This window comes from Sarcophilus harrisii, chromosome 6 (genome assembly GCF_902635505.1).
Source record: "Sarcophilus harrisii chromosome 6, mSarHar1.11, whole genome shotgun sequence".
Lineage (NCBI taxonomy): Eukaryota > Metazoa > Chordata > Mammalia > Dasyuromorphia > Dasyuridae > Sarcophilus > Sarcophilus harrisii.
Window position 1 is genome coordinate 222,488,881 of NC_045431.1, and position 13,764 is coordinate 222,502,644.

At 39.3% G+C, this 13,764-nt stretch overlaps 1 protein-coding gene across 1 annotated transcript; it reads left to right on the forward strand.

Annotated features, from left to right (window-relative positions):
- Positions 1 to 408: 408 nt before the first annotated feature.
- Positions 409 to 13,195, forward strand: RAG1 (recombination activating 1). The gene is made up of 2 exons (XM_031941934.1): positions 409 to 514; positions 8,854 to 13,195. Exon 2 carries the CDS (start codon positions 8,874 to 8,876, stop codon positions 12,015 to 12,017), a length of 3,144 nt encoding a protein of 1,047 aa, XP_031797794.1. The 5' UTR covers positions 409 to 514; positions 8,854 to 8,873; the 3' UTR covers positions 12,018 to 13,195.
- Positions 13,196 to 13,764: the final 569 nt, after the last annotated feature.

The following is a 13,764-nucleotide window of genomic DNA, read 5'->3' on the forward strand; positions in this document are numbered from 1 at the left end:
AAAGTCTTAGAGCAATTTTAAATTATTCTGAGATTCTGGAGAGATTTTGTAAGTATGTTCAACTGTGAATGAATGATTGCTGCTTTGGCTTTCACAGAATTGCCTGGTTTGTAGGGTTCCCTTTCTCAGTAAATAGAAGCTAGAACAAAATCGAAAAGTTCCAAGAAACCCACTGAGAGATTAGACCTGCAGTACTGACCTGTTTCCCAAGGGGACCCAAAGCAGCCCCTCTGCAGGGCTCCCACGGAGCTAAGCTTCCTAAAGAGCCAGGTGCCAGCTGGAGTTGGGACTCCCAGCCTCTGATTGGCTGAGAGTAATTTGTGGTTAACCCCACTGGGGTGCAGGGAGGCTGGAAAGGACAGCAGAAAACTAGATAAATAACACAGCTGCAGTTTGCTCTATGGAATAGGTGTGAGTGAGATGGAGAAAGGCATTGTGTTCGCTTCTAAGACACCATAATAGCAGCTGAATCACAGACTGACATCAGCCTTTACCAGGCAGCTCCTAGTGGAAGGTAATACTCTTTTCTTAGGCTGTGGATGTGATGTTCCACTTGTCTTTTTTTTATTATAATTTTCTCTTTCTCAATAGAAATAGTTGAATTATTATTTGGAACTGGTGAGGCATTATAGGGGTCCACAGTTCCTTTTCCCCACGGACTGAGATGTGACATAAAGGGACAAGAAATAGTTTTAGCTCCTTATGGAGATGAATTCTGTTCATGATTGTTGTCTAGTAGAATGCTGGTATACACAGGGTGTCTAATGAGTATATATTGATTAGACAAATAAATGGTCAAATAAATTAATTGGGCAGGAATGAATCTAAGACTTTGTAGGTAAGTATTGCTTAATCTTAAACTGTAGGGAATGATGAACTGCTATGGAATTTCAGGAAAATGATAGCAGTTCCCATCTATTTCTTTTCTTTTACTTTCTTTCTTCCTTCCTTCCTTTCTTTTCTCCTATGGCTGTGCTACTATGTGATTTTATTCAAATTACATAAATTCCCTGGAACTCATTTTTCTCTTGCAAAGTGAAATACCTCAGATCATTGATTTAAGGCTGGAAAGGACCTCATATGTTATCTAGTTCAATTCCATCATTCTGCAGATAAGGACACTGAGGCCCAGAGAGATAAATTTATAAGCTTGGAAGTAGTAGAAGAATTAGAATAATGATGATCCTAGAAGTAATAGAACGCCATGAGTGTTTATTAAGTAGAATCTGAGTGTGATCAGACTTTTGCTTTAGGAAAATTATTTTAATGGCTGTGGGCAGTATAGTCTTATAATCGGTGCTGTGCTTTGGCTCTTGTTAACTTAAGTTAACAAAGGTAAAAAGTGAGTTCAGTGATGAAGAATCTATATTTGAAGGTGTTAAAAATAATCATGTGTGCATTTCTGCCATTTACCAGTGGCTTGACCCTATGGTAATTTACATTTTGTCAAAAACTTGGATAAAATAGCTAAATAGAGGCTGTCCTGATTAAATCTGCAGATGACACAAAATTAGGAGGGACGGCTAATACATTGGATGGCTAGACGATATGGACCATTCTCATGTAATGAAATTTTATAAGGACAAAGATTTGAAAAAGTCAATTTCATAATTACGAGAATATAATTTAGAATATTGTTAGAACATAATTTGGCTGGGATCAAAAAAAGTTCTGGGATGCTTTAGTGGGCTTCATACTTAATAAGTTGAAATTGGAATGCAATGGCCAAGAAAGCTAATATAACTTTATTTTCCCAGGAATAAAGAATGGATGGTTCTACTATACTCAGAATGATCAGACTATATCTCAAGTCCTATATTCTGTTCTGGGCACCATATTTTAGGTGCAAAACTGATAAACTGGAGTTTCCAGAGAATTTTATCCAGAATGGCAAAGAGACCAGAGTTCATGGCTTGAGAATCAATTTGAGGAAATGGGATGTTTAGTCTAGAGAAGAGCCAGTCTTTTTTTTTTTTTTTTTTTAAATTTAATAGCCTTTTATTTACAGGATATATACATGGGTAACTTTACAGCATTAACAATTGCCAAACCTCTTGTTCCAATTTTTCACCTCTTACCCCCCCCACCCCCTCCCCTAAATGGCAGGATGACCAGTAGATGTTAAATATATTAAAATATAACTTAGATACACAATAAGTATACATGACCAAAACATTATTTTGCTGTACAAAAAGAATCAGACTCTGAATTATTGTACAATTAGCTTGTGAAGGAAATCAAAAATGCATGTGTGCATAAATATAGGGATTGGGATTCAATGTAATGGTTTTTAGTCATCTCCCAGAGTTCTTTTTCTGGGTATAGCTAGTTCAGTTCATTACTGCTCCATTAGAAATGATTTGGTTGATCTCGTTGCTGAGGATGGCCTGATCCATCAGAACTGGTCATCATCTAGTATTGTTGTTGAAGTATATAATGATCTCCTGGTCCTGCTCATTTCACTCAGCATCAGTTCGTGTAAGTCTCTCCAGGCCTTTCTGAAATCATCCTGTTGGTCATTTCTTACAGAACAGTAATATTCCATAATTTTCATATACCACAATTTATTCAGCCATTCTCCAACTGATGGACATCCATTCAGTTTCCAGTTTCTAGCCACTACAAAAAGGGCTGCCACAAACATTCGTGCACATACAGGTCCCTTTCCCTTCTTTATAATCTCTTTGGGATATAATCCCAGTAGTAACACTGCTGGATCAAAGGGTATGCACAGTTTGATAACTTTTTGAGCATAGTTCCAAACTACTCTCCAAAATGGTTGGATTCGTTCACAACTCCACCAACAATGCATCAATGTCCCAGTTTTCCCGCATCCCCTCCAACAATCATCATTATTTTTTCCTGTCATCTTAGCCAATCTGACAGGTGTGTAGTGGTATCTTAGAGTTGTCTTAATTTGCATTTCTCTGATTAATAATGACTTGGAGCATCTTTTCATATGACTAGAAATAGTTTCAATTTCTTCATCTGAGAATTGTCTGTTCATATCCTTTGACCATTTTTCAATTGGAGAATGGCTTGATTTTTTATAAATTAGAGTTAATTCTCTATATATTTTGGAAATGAGGCCTTTATCAGAACCTTTGACTGTAAAAATATTTTCCCAGTTTATTGCTTCCCTTCTAATCTTGTCTGCATTAGTTTTGTTTGTACAAAAACTTTTCAGTTTGGTATAATCGAAATTTTCTATTTTGTGATCAGTAATGATCTCTAGTTCTGCTTTGGTCATAAAGACCTTCCCCTTCCACAGGTCTGAGAGGTAAACTATCCTATGTTCCTCTAATTTATTAATAATTTCATTCTTTATGCCTAGGTCATGAACCCATTTTGACCTTATCTTGGTGTACGGCGTTAAGTATGGATCAATGCCTAGTTTCTGCCATATTAGTTTCCAATTTTCCCAGCAATTTTTATCAAACAGTAAGTTCTTATCCCAAAAGCTGGGATCTTTGGGTTTGTCAAAGACTAGGTTGCTATATTTGTTGACTGTTTTATCCCTTGAACCTAATCTATTCCACTGATCAACTAATCTATTCCTTAGCCAATACCAAATAGTTTTGGTAACTGCTGCTCTATAATATAATTTTAGATCTGGTACAGCTAAGCCACCATCATTTGATTTTTTTTTTCATTAATTCCCTTGAAATTCTTGACCTTTTGTTTTTCCATATGAACTTTGTTGTTATTTTTTCTAGGTCATTAAAATAGTTTTTTGGGAGTCTGATTGGTATAGCACTAAATAAATAGATTAGTTTAGGTAATATTGTCATCTTTATTATATTTGCTCGCCCTATCCAAGAGCATTTAATATTTTTCCAATTGGTTAGATGAGACTTAATTTGTGTGAAAAGTGGTCTGTAATTTTGCTCATAAAGTTTCTGATTTTCCCTTGGCAGATAGATTCCTAAATATTTTATATTATCAGTAGTTACTTTAAATGGAATTTCTCTTTGTAACTCTGACTGTTGGATTTTGTTAGTGATATATAAGAATGAGAAGAGCCAGTCTTGAGTAGAGTATAAATGTACAACATTTACAAACCTATCATTTAGAAGATAGATTTGGATATATTTTACCTAACTCCAGAGGATGGAAGTAGGCTCAATGGGTGCAAGCTGCTGAGAGAAAAATTTTGGCTAACAATGGTAGTGGCCTTAATTAGCACAGGTTCCCTCCACAGATAGTGGGTTCCCTCTCCTAAAAAGTAGGAAATGATCATTTGGGGTGTTATTTTGTAGGAGAAATTTCTTACAGGCCTGATTTGGTTTCTTCTAACTATGATTTGGTGAAATTATAAATATAGTGGATTGTAGCATATACATGACGGAAGAGTGTATTGGGGTTAGAGGACACAGATTTGAATCCCATTTGTCCTAATTACCATTTCTCTTTGGCAATAGTGATAATGATCATTATAATAACTAACATTAGCATAAAGCATTTATACAGTACTTGAAGGCTTACAGAACATTAACATATATTAGTTTATTTGTTTCTCACAGAAATTCTTTGATATAGGTGCCATTATTCTCCCAATTTTACAGATGAGGAAACTGAGGCAGAGATTAAATGACTTTTCCAGGGCCACACAACTAGTAGACAAAAAGTGTCTGAGGAAGGATTTGAAGCCAGGTCTCTGTAATTCCAAATCTGTCATTTTATTCTTTGTGCTATCTACTTGTTAACTTCTTTCTTTTCTGAAAATTGATGTATTTAAACTGAATGATCTTTAAGGTTTTTTTTTTTTTATCTTTAATTCTATGACTACTGTCTTTGCTTTTATATAAGATTGTCCCTCATGTACAACATGGAGTCATGGAATTAGAGCTGGAAATGATCTTTAAGAACATCTACATTTCTTCTTTCTTTTTGGGGGAATAGGGGAGGCAAATGGGGTTAAGTGACTTATTCAGGGTCATACAACTAGTAAGTGTTAATGTCTGAGGTCAGATTTAAATTCAGATCCTCGTGACTTTAGGGCTGGTGTTCTATGCACTGTACCATCTATTTGTCCCATGGGATCATCCTATTTTGACAAATAAGGAAGCTGAGGCCCAGAGTGGTTAAGTCAAGGTCATGTTGATTCCAAGTGGCAGAGCCATTGTCCTTTTCCTCAAAATCCAGGTTCCTTCCCTACACTATGCTGATTCTCATCAAATTTTACATACTTCAACAATATTAACAGGCTTAGTCAGAAGTCTGCTAGTGTGCTCTAGATAGGTTTGTAGAAAAAGCACTGGAAATAGAATAAGACAAGGTTGGGATCTGCTTCTGTTCCTGCCACTGAATATCTTTCTGATCTTAAAGAGCACTTTACATTCTCCCAAACTCCATTTCTTTTTTCGATAAAAATGGGGACAATCCAGGGTGCCCCCAAAATCTTGGTGCAGTTTAGAGTTTTCAAGCTCAAAGTAAAGTTTGTAGGGGGAGTTAAGGAGGCAGATTTAAGCTACTAAAGCTTAAAACTGCACTAAAACTTTTGGATTATCCTATATATTCATCCTAATTTACTATCAGATTATTGTGAGGATCAATTTTGATCATGTATGTAATCATAAAATGCTCTAACAATGTGCATTTTTTATGGCATTTTGTGTAGTTTTCTGGATCTGTAGTTGGAAAGGACCTGCACTCAAATTTTGCCTCTGGATACTAACTATGTGACCTAGTAAAAGTCACTTAATTTCTATGTACCTGAATTTCCTCATCAGTATAATGAAGTTAAAATACCAACAATGCATAATTTAAAGGGTTGTTGGGAGGCTCAGTTGAGATTATGTGTGTTAAGAGCTTTGCTAGTTTTAATATATGATGTAGATGTCACTTTATAGTGATCATTATCTGAAAGAAGCTAGGAAGAGTACAAGCCAAAGGGATAGAAAATGATTATTTCAGGAACTGGTAAGTGGGATCAGAAAAGGATTCCTAAAACAGTTGTCATCTGAAGCTGAGGATTGGAGTTGAGAAACATGAATAAAGACAGGCTCTGAGAGTGTGACAGACTGTGTTTAAGAGGTGAGGGAGGATTTTGAAATAGTTCAGGGTTTTATGGAGAAAGCATGTTGCCCTTTTGCAAGGAACATTCAAAATGTAGATTCCTTTTAAGCATCTCTAAGAGAATTGCTTTTAATTAAAAAAAAAAAAAAACTTCCATAATGCATGGAAGATCGATTAAATTTCAGTAGTTTAAAGGAACAGCTTGAAAGCAAACTACTGGTAGATCCTGGGAACAGCCCTTTGTTTTCACTAAGAGGTATGTGAGCTTGAGGCTTTGTCTCTCTGATGATCAAAATCTCTGGTCAATGTAGTCAGTTAATTCAGTGAAAAATACTTGTGGGGTAGCTAGGTTGTGCAGTGGATAGAGCACTAGCCCTGAAGTCAGAAGGACCTGAGTGCAAATTTGACTCCAGACACTTAACATTTCCTAGCTGTATGATCTTGGGCTAATCACTTAACCCTAACTGTCTTAGCAAAAACAAAAAGTCAAAGCAAAACAAACAAACAAACAAAAACAACTAAAACAAAATAAAAAAAAAACTACTTGTAGGATAAAACTGGTTGGTCACAATGGTTGATCTAGTACTTCAGAAAGGACACAACTAGAATTTTAGGATAATGATTGACAGACAGTTCAATTAAATAATTACATATTTAATGGTCAATCTAGTAGCTCACGATGTGTACAACATCTGAATCTTAGGACATTGACTGACAGTTCAATTTAGCTCAACACTTGTTTGTTGAACTCCTACTATAAGATAGGTATTATGCCAGGTAGTGGGGAAAATACAAAGATCAGTTAGACATTTTATTTGCTCTTATGAAGCTTATAATCTAGTGGAAGAATTTGACATATACACAAATGCATATACTTTCAAAAAGGACGTGACTGGAGAAGTATAGAAAAAGTATAATGTTGGGACTATGAGAAGGGAAAACTCAGCTAGGTGGTACTATGGGATGGAGGCTGACCTTGGAGTCAGAAAAATCTCAGTTCAAATCTTGTCTTAGATTCTGACTAACTGTATAGCTCTAGTCTCCCTCTCTCTCTCTCTCAGTCTAAGTTCTCCCATCTATAAAATGGGATAATAATATCCCTTGCCTCCCAATGAAGATCAATATGTAAAACTCTTTGCAGATTTTAAAGTGTCATGGGGATATTAAGCATTATTTTTGATGGGAGTTCTGGGAAAGGTACTTGTACAGTATAGAGTTTGATAAGTGGAACTGGTGGAGACAGGATTATAGGAATAGAGAATGATACATATGGCATGAAAGGATATCGAGACAGAGAAGTAAAGGGAAGATGTTGAATAAGTTCAACTTGGCTAGAGGGCAGTATGTATTTTAGGGAGTAGTCTACAATGCTTAATTAGGAAAAGAAGTTATTGCTTTCCCACTTATAAACCAAGGGGATCTGAAGCTAAAGGACATGGGATAGGGATCATTAGGTCAACCTCTATCCCAATCAGGAGAATTCTTTGGTAGGTGTTTGCTGTGCTATTGATGGCCTGTCACAGGCCACTTGCTGGGGGATCCTAATCACAGAAAAATAACCACTCCTCCCTTATTCCACTTTAAAGAAAATCAAGAAAGAAAAAAGAAAAAGAAAACCCACAGTAATAAACTACTTGCCAATTAGATAACAATTGGGTGAAGCCATGCTAACTCTTCAAAGGCTCATCTTGGTAGAGTATTTTCAAGTGGAAAATTCTTCATAGGGCACCACAGAACCCAGAATATGGCACAGAGCCCTCCAACTTGGAGGAATCCAGGGATTTTTATAGTCAATATAGATACAGTCTTCTAATTTACAGCAACATTCTTTAATTAAAATTGCAAGCATAATTACAATTCATAATACTTATTAGCTTGCATTCATAAAGCTCAAGTTGGCTTCATCCTTTCACTTGGTGAATAATTATTTTCTTTGGGTCTGTAGTTTTATCTCCTCTTTATGGCCAGTTTGGAAGGAATAAACAATGAAGCCCTTGAAAGTCTGTTTTCAAAAGCTGGAAATGGAATATCTAGCTAGTGCAGTGAGGGGAAAATCAATGTGGAGAATAATAATAACAGCAGGGATTGATATAATGGGCTAAAGTTTGCAAGAGGCTTCACATACATTATCAGTTCAATCCTCAAGCATTTATTAAATGCTTCTTATATGTGGACACTGACTGATTTGAGCCATATGGACAGTCCCTAAAGGTAAATACAATAAGTGGTCTTTCTTTCTTTTTCTTTCTTTCTTTCTTTCTTTCTTTCTTTCTTTCTTTCTTTCTTTCTTTCTTTCTTTCTTTCTTTCTTTCTTTCTTTTTCTTTCTCTCTCTTTTTCTTTTTCTTTCTTTCTCTCTCTTTTTCTTTTTCTTTCTTTCTCTCTCTCTTCTTTCTTTCTCTTTTCTTCCTTCCTCCATCACTCTCTCCTTTCCTTCCTCCCTCTCTTTTCTCTTTTCCTTTTCCTTTTCTCTTCCTTCCTTCCTTCCTTCCTTCCTTTCTTCCTTCTTTCCTTCTCCTTTTTTCCTTCCTTTCTCCTTTCCTCCCCTCCTTCCCATTTTCCTCTCCTTACCTCCCTCCCTCCAATGACTTTCGCAGAATCTCACATCTAATGAGTGTCAGAGCCAAGATCTGAACTCAGGAGCTTCTAGTCTGGCATTCTTGGTCCATGACACCAGGAACGAACAGGAATTAAGGCATTTTTTTTTCTGTAACTGCCTCTTTTTGTTTTAGTATTAATGTGGTAACAGCTTTTATGAAGTATTTGGCAGTAAAATGATCATTTATCATCCACTGCACCAATTTCTACCTGATCTGACCTTCTCCATTTGTTTCTAGGGGCCCTCATCCTTGCCACCATGGAAATAGCAGTGGCACCAGGTCGAGGGCTTAGCTCTGCCCCAGATGAAATCCAGCACCCGTATATGAAATTTTCTGAATGGAAATTCAAGCTCTTCAAAGTGAGATCCTTTATTAAGCCCCCTCCTGAAGAAGCTCAGGGGCCAAATAAGAACCTGGGAGAAGGCCAGGCGTCTCTGGAAGAGACCCCAGCGGTCATAAGCAGCGCCAATATTCCAGCACCAGAAAAGCCAGCCCTGATCCAGCCAACATTCTCAGCCCTTCCCAAGTCTTTGGAGAAGCCTGCTGATGTTGGAAAGACTCGGGAGAAGGCAATTCACCTGGCCAGCCTGCGGCAGCTTTGCCGTATCTGTGGTGTTTCCTTTAGAGCTGATGGACAGAATAGGAGATACCCTGTCCATGGTCCAGTGGACAATAAAACTCAGAGCCTCCTTCGAAAGAAGGAGAAGAAAGTCACCTCCTGGCCAGATCTGATCGCGAAGGTTTTTAAAATCGATGTGAAAGGGGATGTTGATTCCATCCACCCCACTCAGTTTTGCCACAGCTGTTGGAATATTATGTATGGGAGGTTCAGCAATGCCCCCTGTGAGATACACTTCCCAAGGAAAGCTGCCATAGAGTGGCGTCCACACACCCCAGACTGTGACAGCTGCCAGGCAGCCCGCCGGGGACTCAAGAGGAAAGGCCATCAGTCCAATCTGTTGCTCAGCAAAAAGCTCAAGACCGTGATCAAACAGACTCGGAGAGCCCATCCTTCCAAGAGTCAAGTCCAGCCTCGAAATGGTGGCAAAGATCGGATGAAGAAGATTACCAACTGCAGCAAGATGCACTTGAGCACTAAGCTGCTAGCTGTGGACTACCCTGTGGACTTTGTGAAGGCCATCTCATGCCAGATCTGTGAGCACATTGTGACCGACCCAGTGGAAACCACCTGTAGGCATGTATTCTGTAGAACCTGCATTTTGAGGTGCCTCAAGGTCATGGGTAGCTATTGCCCTTCTTGCCAGTATCCCTGTTTCCCTACAGATGTGGAAAGCCCGGCGAGGTCCTTTGTGAACATCCTCAATTCCCTGCTGGTGAAATGTCCTGTGAATGACTGTGACAAGGAAGTCAGCTTTGAAAAATACAACCAGCACATCTCCAGCCACAAGGAACCGAAAGCTTCCTATGTGTACATTAATAAAGGCGGCCGACCCCGGCAGCATCTGCTGTCCCTCACCAGGAGGGCTCAGAAACACCGGCTGAGAGAACTGAAGATGCAGGTCAAGGCTTTTGCAGACAGAGAAGAAGGGGGTGATCTGAAGGCAGTGTGCCTGACTTTATTCTTGCTGGTACTGAGAGCAAGGAACGAGCATCGGCAAGCGGACGAGCTTGAGGCCATTATGAAGGGCAGAGGCTCGGGCCTCCAGGCAGCTGTGTGCTTGGCCATCAGGGTCAACACTTTTCTGAGTTGTAGCCAGTACCACAAGATGTACCGGACTGTGAAAGCCATCACTGGGAGGCAGATCTTCCAGCCCTTGCATGCCCTTCGAAATGCAGAAAAGACCCTCCTGCCTGGATATCACCCATTTGAGTGGAAGCCCCCTCTGAAGAACGTCTCCGCTCGCGCGGACGTCGGCATTATTGACGGGCTTTCTGGCTGGGCTGCATCTGTGGATGACTACCCAGTTGACACCATTGCAAAAAGGTTCCGTTATGATGCAGCACTGGTATCTGCCTTGATGGACATGGAAGAAGACATCCTAGAAGGCATGAAATCCCAGGGTTTGGGGGACTACTTGAGTGGCCCCTTCACTGTGGTGGTGAAGGAGTCTTGTGATGGGATGGGAGATGTGAGTGAGAAGCATGGGAGTGGGCCAGCTGTGCCTGAGAAGGCCGTTCGCTTTTCCTTCACTATCATGAATATTACTATCACACAAGATCAGGAGAGCGTGAGGATATTTGAAGAATCCAAGCCCAACTCTGAGCTGTGCTGTAAGCCCTTGTGCCTCATGCTGGCTGATGAGTCGGACCATGAAACCCTGACAGCCATCCTGAGTCCCCTCATTGCAGAGAGAGAGGCGATGAAAAGCAGTGAATTGCTGCTTGAGATGGGGGGCATCCCAAGAACTTTCAAGTTCATCTTTAGAGGAACAGGCTATGATGAAAAACTTGTCCGGGAAGTTGAAGGTCTCGAGGCTTCTGGCTCTGTCTACATTTGCACTCTCTGTGATGCCACACGGCTGGAAGCTTCCCAAAATCTTGTCCTTCACTCAATCACGAGGAGTCATGCGGAGAATCTGGAACGTTATGAAGTCTGGAGGTCCAACCCCTATCAGGAGTCGGCAGAAGAACTGAGAGACAGGGTGAAAGGGGTCTCAGCAAAGCCTTTCATCGAGACAGTCCCTTCCATCGATGCTCTCCACTGTGACATTGGCAATGCGGCAGAGTTCTACAAACTCTTCCAGCTGGAAATTGGGGAAGTTTATAAGAATCCCAATGCGTCCAAAGAAGAGAGGAAGCGATGGCAGGCTACCCTAGACAAGCACCTCCGGAAAAAAATGAACCTGAAGCCCATCATGAGGATGAATGGCAACTTTGCCAGGAAGCTCATGACCAAGGAGACGGTGGAAGCAGTATGTGAGTTAATTCACTGTGAGGAAAGGCATGAGGCCCTGAGGGAGCTAATGGACCTTTATCTGAAAATGAAACCTGTGTGGCGCTCAACATGCCCAGCCAAAGAGTGCCCAGAATCACTTTGCCAGTATAGTTTCAACTCACAGCGTTTTGCAGAACTCCTGTCTACCAAGTTCCGGTACAGATATGAGGGGAAAATCACCAATTACTTTCACAAGACCCTGGCCCATGTCCCTGAGATCATCGAGAGAGATGGCTCCATCGGAGCCTGGGCCAGTGAAGGGAACGAATCTGGTAATAAACTCTTCCGACGTTTCCGGAAAATGAATGCTAGACAGTCCAAGTGTTATGAAATGGAGGATGTCCTGAAACACCATTGGTTGTACACTTCCAAATACCTCCAGAAGTTTATGAATGCTCATAATGCCGTGAAGAATACCGGTCTCATTATCAACTCACAAGCAGAATTTGAAGACTCTTTAGGGCTAGAAGACTCACTGGAAATTCTTAATTCAATGGAATTCTAAATTGAGCAAATTTCTCAGTGTAGGTTTTCCAAACCAGTCTTCCTCTGGTTTTGCAAGGGTCTTCTCCCTCATGTAGTATCCTTCACTTCTACATGTTTTGGGGATCACCATCCCTGAGAAGTGGTTAGTTGTCATGAGGGCCAAAGATGGTGTAACACCATCTAATTAATGGTTGAGTAACGGGTTGAGTATGTTTGAAAGGATTAAAAGGGAAGCAATGGCTGTTAGTCTTTTGAAGGTTCAGTAATTCAGGTCCTAGGTAGTTACAGGAGATGAGAGATGGACAAGTTTGTCCAAGTGACATAGATGTCAAGGCTATAGATGCAGAAGAGAAATCCATAAAACCAGTCAGGGACTTCTTGTGGTTCCCACTGGTTACATTTTATTTGTTGTAATCATTTACGAAAATATCATTGTACTATTATTTTCATTATTATTACTATAGGCTATTATTATCTTTTTCTGGGTAATCAACCTTCCTATGTGATATGTTGACTTTAGTCAAAGCATTTCCAAAGAATTGTTCAATTTCACAAAATATTAGTTCTATTCATTTGCCTATTTAGAAAGGATCTACCTTGTAGCCAAGAATATAAAGATTCAAATCCTGCCTCTGATTCATAGTCATAGTGCCCCTGGCAACCTGAGACTCCCAATTACAGATGAGTTACCAATCAGCATCTGTGGAGGAAGTTCTTCCATTAGGAACGATGAAATCACAGGCATGGGCCACATTTTTCTAGCGTTTAATGTTTTTGAAAGTGCTTTACCAAATATTATACTATTTGGCACATATAGTCACTTTAGCATGGTAGAACTGGAAGAGACTTTCAAAATCTAGTCTGAGCTTTATATTTTACAAATGAAGAAAATGAGGCCCAGAATGGGAAATTGACTATATAAAGTCCCAAGGCTAGTTGTAAATTCAATGACATAGAGAGAAATGCTATATTTTAAGACTGCCTTTATAGAATGATGTTCATTAAAAGTGTGCCTGTATTAACCAGAACATTTTACAATACAAGGGACGTCTTTTGTCCCAAGGGAAATTCAACCCTATTAACTCTACATTATGTCCATAAGTCTGGAGTTTGGGAAGTCATGTACAGACAAAATTTGCAGTTAAAAAAAAAAAAAAACATTAAACTGTCTCATGAAGGGGTAGAGTTTTATGGAAACTCTCAGTTCCAAAATTTGGTTAAGAATGGGCATCTAAGAAAATGTAGTATTTTTGGTTGATTGGTTGGTTGGTTTTTTAAAGTAATCCAGGCAATCTATAGTATCAAGAAGCATTTCTGGGATTTCCCAAGGTCAGGGAAGCTTTTAAAAAGTGAAATTGCTCCCTGGATATAAATAGATACACAGTAAAGTGCTTTGTTTTGAATTTGACTGCCAATTTTTCCATTGGAAACGTGGTTCAATTCATTAAAGCCAGGCTTAATATGATGTTTTCCTTCCATTGTAGAATGCTGTTTCTATTATCTCCTATTCGCTTTCTATATGGTTAAATTTTTACTTACATATGATATCCTCATACTTTTTCCTTTCCTATGTTAAGTAATTACTTATCAAAATTAGTATGATATTGCCAACTTTTCAACAGGCAGGAGTTCTGAGATTGACTTACATGGGCTGTTACCTCCTGGAGTTCACATTTTTGGATTAAAATTCTGTGGGTGAATTTGCAAGTTTGGGACCCACCTAGTAATGAATGGGAATTAAGCTGAAGAAAAGGCCATTAAAATCT